Genomic DNA, 7,717 nt, shown 5'->3' with positions numbered 1-7,717 from the left:
GAGATCGATATGTTTGTCGACAATATACCATATGACAAGCGATAAGATGTCGTTGCTGGGCGCAGGTTTGCTGATATAATGCATTTGAGTGGGTAACCTTAGGAATGATGTAAATCTGTATCTTCCTCGAATAGCGTAATAATGTAGCGTTCAACAATACGTAAATATGAGTGATAAAAGCCCATCAGTGATTTGCTCTAGGGTAGTCGCTATCTTGTGATGTTAACAATACTTTCGTCTACAACTAGCCATAATGCGGCCTTTATATAACCTTTAACTTCGCGAAGTCTTGATTAGGTTAAAAGCGTTTCTCCACAGAGTCGGAGTCAGAAAAACTTAATATGGATCCAAGCGAAAGTCGTTGCACATCGGCGACTGCTCGAGAGTTCATGCACACGGCTGGAGCATAAAGTCTGTACAATACGAGATCGCGAATATACTGTAATTTGGTATACGAAGGATGGAATGGATAGAGATAGGTAGAGAGCTGTATACATAGTGTCTTTCGCCTGCCCGCATACATGGGATCGGTGAGATGCGTCGATCCGACAACAAACCAACCACGACATAGAGGGTTTGTGAGTTCCTCTTGTCGAAGGATCGGGCGCGGGGCAGGAGGAAAAAAGCATTGGAGAAGGCGTGATGTTGACTTGATTGACCATGCACCGTGTCCACACTCGCCAGCAGCATCCTGCACGGGGGCGCCACTCGCGGAATAAACCAATATAGCTCTGTACTAGTGGGTAAGATTCTATTTATTATTTCCATTATTATTTTTATTATAATTATTATCATCAAATCTTCATTGCAAATAATTCAAATATAAGTGCATAATACGCATTTTGATGGGAGTCGGTGAGATATACCGCATGGGTTGCTTCGCGTTGATCTGAACCGATCTCACACGTTCTACAGAATGATCCAAAGTATGTTTCACCATCTACGTTAGACGATGTTACGCGTGAGACCTGGTTATAGGGAACCCTAGCTGGCAAATCTCTGTTAATCATTATAGCACTTAATTGCTTCTGGAAAACACAAACCTATCAGAGAGTATTATACACAGCAGATCTCCTGCGAAAGATGCAAATATGTGCTTGAACCCTCGCCAACATCTACGCAGGCCTCGTTTGAAGTGCAGTATCAATATTGACTACGGGAAATCCACGCCGTGTATTATTAATGGGTCCCCCCTCACCACCCAACACCCCCATACTTGATCCAGCATCCGGCAGCAGACGAGGCTTCTGTTTCGAGATTTATTCGGCCTCTCTACATAATGATATAGGTTAGGCTTCCCCATACAGCATCACATTATTTAACCTAACCTAACGTATAGCAGGCGTATAATATTTCACGCACACAGCCAGATACAGGCGCGTCAGGCAATTTATGCAGCTCTACAAGTGAGTCCTTCCCGCAGCAACCGACCTCATATCAACCTGAGAACATAATATAACATGTGTATATTGTGTTCTCGGATATCAACCAGGTTTCTATGGTCGCACGCTGACTACAGAAACAGATAGGAAACATAAATGGATTTCCTATCTACCTGTTTGACGCTATCGCTATGACGTAAGATATGACCGTGCGATCGAAGCGCCATGAGCCGACCAAGCCGCAGTAGTGACGTCATGGTACAGGCAATCATGGCGGAAATTTTGAAGTATTTAGCTAAACTTCCTACGCCTTTGACCGCTGTTACCTTGGTAGGGGTTGATTCTTTAATATCAAGTTTAAGTTATGTTATGTATATTTAGTTGGTACGTATTGCAGTGCATACGTGAGTGAGTACTGCCAGTTAATTCGTTTCTGCGTGCCGTGTTACAGCGACCGACTGACACTAGACTAGTGCCTACAGTTGACGCAGGCCTGCGGCAACTGTACTAGAGCTACTAGGGTTAGTGTTACTAGAGTTACTAGAGATACTAGAGTTACTAGAGCTAAGTAGGCCTATACTTTTAACTTTACAATGCCTGTAAGTTTTACCATGGCGTTTTGATGTTCTAGCAATAACGGGTGATGTAGGGTTTACGGTACGCGTAGATATTTTTGCTGTTAATGCCGTTTTGCTGTTTGTTGTTGTTGTTGTCTTTGGCAGTGTTATTTGGTAGTGGTAGTATACTAGTGGTACACGGCATTGGCTATCCTTGAACCCAACTGTACGCGGGCTATAGTTACTAGAGCAAAGGCCTACTCTACTCAAAACGAAAACAACAACAATGTCCAGCCATAAATATTTGGTACCGATCACAAAATTCTATGGTATCTGACTCACACAGTTTGAGTCACAGACACAGTGTCAGTACACCGAGCAGCAGCGTTTTCTTTATATTATAATAATGGTGGGTTCTTATAGTTAAATCTATAAATTGAAAACTACAATTTTTAATATAATTTCGTACAGTTTTAGGCAGAAATTTGTAGGGCCCAATTTATTGCTCAGCCTTCCTGGTGGCCTAACACGGCTGGGAGACAAAACGTCTATATACACCTACTTCGTTCAACGCGTGATCATTTCTTACAGCGATCTCCTTTCGCAGTGTACTTTAGAGTGCTCTTATCTACATTTCAGTAGTTTACAGTATCAACCAAATGTTATATCCTTCTTGTATGTGCACAGCATGTGCCTTTGCCTTCTGAGAGGAGAGTCTCATAGTGCGTGTAGGCGCTTGGTTTCCTGCTGATTCATACATGTGGCATGTTCTGGTTCACACTACTCGAAAAACCGCTGTAAACATTCACCCTAGTCCTTGTTCAACCCCGTCGCCACCAATCGGACTACGCTATATTACAGCAGTCATTGCCGGTAGGCTTGTTCCTTGTCTACTCCCTAAGCAGCAGATGGCGCAGCATATGCCAATAGGAACACCCTCACATATATATTATATATTATTATGCCAGCCTGTTTTAGATAGAGTAGACATATAGTAACTAATCCCTGTGTTCCATACAGATCGTCGGCGATGAAGGAGCGGGCACACTTGAACTCGCAAACCTGCTGCTGCAGCAAATAACTGATTATCATCTTAGAGTGTAAGCGTACACCTTCGATCTCTTCGATCTCCAAAACCTATATGCTAATTAAGTAATCGAGTTGGTCACTTAAAGAGCACAATTGTATGGGACACAAGGTGGTATCTTCTGGTGCCAGCTGTAGATGGCAAATAAACAAAACTTATCTAAAGAATGTAATAAATTGAGAGCTTTCAGATGTTTTCAGAAGAAATGTTATTGACTGGTATTCACATGCTATTAGCAGTTGACAATTGTTATCGTTTCAGTCACACGGCAACTCGACTGCCTCTGCCAGAAGATGGCGCTGCCTCCCGACCCAACTTCGACTTTGTAATTTTCCTCTTAGATATTACCAGAATGGAAAGGTATGGCTTTAGTTCTATTTCTAGCAGTAATTGTGAGATATGAATATAAGGTGCTGCACATCCTGGACCTGGTAGTTACACTTTACGTATATATGTACATATATAAAATATAATCAATAGTAATAAAGAAAATGTACGTATCTATGGTACATATAAAAAACTACACGTAATATCTATGATATTATGGATTGTGAATAAATTTTTGTGTTTTGTTTTAGTTTTAAGCAGACAGAAGAGGCGTTGCAGTATGTGGATGTGGCTTACTTTCATGGAAGGTCCTGTCTGATCGTCAATGGAGGTAAACTAAAAAAATTTCTAACAGTATAAAGCTTGTCATATTATTTCTCTTAATGATTTGGGTGACAATCTGTTCAACATATTTATACAATTATTTCTAACATTAACCTCTTGAACTTTACAGGGTTTTATCTGGGCAATTGTTTAGTACCTGATTTATCACGAATTCAATTGGGAAGAATAAACATGGCTTCCATTGGTCTCATTTCAGCGAAGAAACCTGATCGATGGGCCAACGACTACAGCATCGTTGAGGAGCTAGCAAATGCATACAACCTGCAGATCATCTGTTGTCAATTGGAGGTTAGTTTTATACATATACTACATGTTACGCGTATCGTCGGTTTACGTAAAAAGTGAGTTGATCAGGAGTATCAATCAGTAGGATTTCTTTCTGTACAGTTATATGTTAGTAAAAGCAAACCTAACCCTAATACCTAGTAAATTGATTTGAATTCGTTGTCGTTTGTGGAGATTTTCCCCAAGACGTTAGGAATTGACTGTTAGAATTAAAGTCATCTCTAGGCACGTAGAGCTGTGATGTGTTGCATGGAATGTACGTCGTGCGCGGAATGAGTAAGAGCATACCTGAGCATCCTCGACTCCTCTTAAATCGACTTCTCTTACCTTGCGGGTTTTCCCGAGACACGTTGCCAGAGATCTGTTTTCAGAGACAAATTATAATTAGTCCCAGCGCGCACTTTTTTCTCGTATATTGCACCGCTATACGCCACATATGAGAACCTTGTAACATTACCATGTGTCTATCAACCGTCTACGCGTCAACCGTCAATGAGAAAATTCACACACACGCACACACACTCTTCATCGAAGGATTTTACGTATACAGATTTCGTTCAAAGCAGTGTAAGCTTACGCATTGTTCGTTCCGTATATACACTGGAGAGCACCGAATTCAATAGAGAACAGCTAACGCCTCGCATATAGGTAAGAATAGTTGCACAAAGCTTCGATCGCGTTCTATGTAATACACGCGGTGCGGGCCCCGGAGGCCTGGAGGGTATATAGGTCAAATCATCTCGTTAAGGTCAGCCGCTCGGCATTTTCTAGTTCAGCATCCACAGCCATCTGCGCGCCATCTAACGGCAGAGATCGATATGTGTCGAATATATGACACGATAGATGTCGTTTGCTGCTCAGGTTTGCTGAATAATGCATTGAGTGGGTAACCTTAGGAATGTGGTAAATTTATCTCCTCGAATAGCGTATAATGTAGCGTTAAAATAGCGTAATAAGTGGATAAAAGCATCAGTGATTTGCTCAGGGTAGTCATATTGTGATGTAAATATTTCGTTACACTAGCCATATATGCGCCTTTATATAACCTTTACTTCGCCAAGTCTTTAGGTCTAAAAGCGTTTATCCAAGAGCGGAGTCAGAAAAACTAATTGGATGCCAAGCGAATAGCGTTGCACGGGACTGCTCGAGAGTTCTATGCACACGGCTGGAGGCAAAAGCTGTCATATACAGACGCGATATACTTGTAATCTGGTCATAAGATATAGAGGATGGATGGATAGAGATAGGTAGAGAGCTGTATACATAGTGTCTTCGCTGGCACCGCAATACATGGCATCGGGTGAGATGCGTCGATCAGCTACAACAACCAACCACCATGACGGGTTGTGAGTTCCTCTTGTCGAAGATCGGGGCGGGGGAGGAAAGCATTGGAGAAGGCGTGATGTTGACTTGATTGACCATGCACCGTGTTCACACTCGTCAGCAGCACCCCGCACGGGGGCGCCACTCGCGGAATAAACCAATATAGCTCTGTACTAGTGGGTAAGATTCTATTTATTATTTCCATTATTATTTTTATTATAATTATTATCATCAAATCTTCATTGCAAATAATTCAAATATAAGTGCATAATACGCATTTTGATGGGAGTCGGTGAGATATACCGCATGGGTTGCTTCGCGTTGATCTGAACCGATCTCACACGTTCTACAGAATGATCCAAAGTATGTTTCACCATCTACGTTAGACGATGTTACGCGTGAGACCTGGTTATAGGGAACCCTAGCTGGCAAATCTCTGTTAATCATTGTAGCACTTAATTGCTTCTGGAAAACACAAACCTATCAGAGAGTATTATACACAGCAGATCTCCTGCGAAAGATGCAAATATGTGCTTGAACCCTCGCCAACATCTACGCAGGCCTCGTTTGAAGTGCAGTATCAATATTGACTACGGGAAATCCACGCCGTGTATTATTAATGGGTCCCCCCTCACCACCCAACACCCCCATACTTGATCCAGCATCCGGCAGCAGACGAGGCTTCTGTTTCGAGATTTATTCGGCCTCTCTACATAATGATATAGGTTAGGCTTCCCCATACAGCATCACATTATTTAACCTAACCTAACGTATAGCAGGCGTATAATATTTCACGCACACAGCCAGATACAGGCGCGTCAGGCAATTTATGCAGCTCTACAAGTGATTCCTTCCCGCAACAACCGACCTCATATCAACCTGAGAACATAATATAACATGTGTATATTGTGTTCTCGGATATCAACCAGGTTTCTATGGTCGCACGCTGACTACAGAAACAGATAGGAAACATAAATGGATTTCCTATCTACCTGTTCGACGCTATCGCTATGACGTAAGATATGACCGTGCGATCGAAGCGCCATGAGCCGACCAAGCCGCAGTAGTGACGTCATGGTACAGGCAATCATGGCGGAAATTTTGAAGTATTTAGCTAAACTTCCTACGCCTTTGACCGCTGTTACCTTGGTAGGGGTTGATTCTTTAATATCAAGTTTAAGTTATGTTATGTATATTTAGTTGGTACGTATTGCAGTGCATACGTGAGTGAGTACTGCCAGTTAATTCGTTTCTGCGTGCCGTGTTACAGCGACCGACTGACACTAGACTAGTGCCTACAGTTGACGCAGGCCTGCGGCAACTGTACTAGAGCTACTAGGGTTAGTGTTACTAGAGTTACTAGAGATACTAGAGTTACTAGAGCTAAGTAGGCCTATACTTTTAACTTTACAATGCCTGTAAGTTTTACCATGGCGTTTTGATGTTCTAGCAATAACGGGTGATGTAGGGTTTACGGTACGCGTAGATATTTTTGCTGTTAATGCCGTTGCGTTGTGCTGTTTGTTTGTTGTTGTTGTCTTTGGCAGTGATTTATTTGTAGTCAGTGCCGTCGAAATAATGCCGATAAAAAATGTGTTGTCCTGTAGCGACAACCCAGGCATCAAATCAGGTTGTCCCGCCAACACATCTTCCTGGTTGTCCCAAAAACAAATATCCCCAAATCTCCCTATTCTTCCAATCACATAATAATTACTGTCAGAAATCACCCAAAACACTGGTGTAGCCAGGATTTTTAACAAGGGAGCCAAAAACAGCAAATCGCCCAAACAAGTGGCATGACCTTAATATCGTAATGGCTTCTCCGCCTCCCTCTCCATCACCTACGGCTCCTCACTCTCTGCATCTTGTGTTATGGGTGGCCATGGCACAAGCGACATTTTGTTCATTGCTTCTCTGCTCCAGATATAATCTGTTCAGTAGGCGCTATTCATTGATTCCAGGAGGCGGGTTGAAAACAAGCAGCGGGTATGGGGCGTCCTCCCCAGAATATGTTGAAATGTAGAATCGCAGGGAGATGGTATTTCCCAGCACTTTTGAGTAACATGTACAGCCTTCATTATGACTACGACAATTCCTTTTATAAACTATCGGATTAAACATGAATCCCCACTGGATTGTTTGTTTTGCATAGGCGCAAACCATGCGAAAATTCAACATATAATGGAATAATACCAAAATTTAGCGGTGAACTTGCTAGGTTTTCTAGCGTTCCAAATCGAGTTCACCCTCTCATAAATAAAAAAAACCTGACATATACCAGTGTATGGAAATAGCACTTTGGGTATGCGCCTCTTGTCCACACCATAGCATCAATGGCGGGCTCCCAGGCTATAAGTGCTCTTAGAGCAACCCCTTGAAGAAAACACTAAATAAACTGCGTTTTTTCACCT

The 7,717-nt window shown here is 42.3% G+C and overlaps 1 protein-coding gene across 1 annotated transcript in view; it reads left to right on the top strand.

Moving 5' to 3' along the window:
• Positions 1-1,645: 1,645 nt before the first annotated feature.
• Positions 1,646-7,717, top strand: part of LOC106816747 (centromere protein M-like) — an 8,498-nt gene continuing 2,426 nt past the window's right edge. Inside the window, exons 1-5 of the mRNA XM_014821369.1 lie at positions 1,646-1,712; positions 2,960-3,039; positions 3,288-3,386; positions 3,605-3,684; positions 3,895-3,986. Of these exons, the coding sequence (XP_014676855.1) occupies positions 1,653-1,712; positions 2,960-3,039; positions 3,288-3,386; positions 3,605-3,684; positions 3,895-3,986 (411 nt within the window). The 5' untranslated portion in view covers positions 1,646-1,652. The remainder of the gene's footprint in view (positions 1,713-2,959; positions 3,040-3,287; positions 3,387-3,604; positions 3,685-3,894; positions 3,987-7,717) is intronic.

The sequence above is a fragment of the Priapulus caudatus genome, unplaced genomic scaffold (assembly GCF_000485595.1).
Source record: "Priapulus caudatus unplaced genomic scaffold, Priapulus_caudatus-5.0.1 Scaffold1475, whole genome shotgun sequence".
Classification (NCBI taxonomy): Eukaryota; Metazoa; Priapulida; class Priapulimorpha; order Priapulimorphida; family Priapulidae; genus Priapulus; species Priapulus caudatus.
The sequence above is the reverse complement of the archived record's forward strand: the minus strand, read 5'-3'. Positions and strand labels throughout refer to the sequence as shown.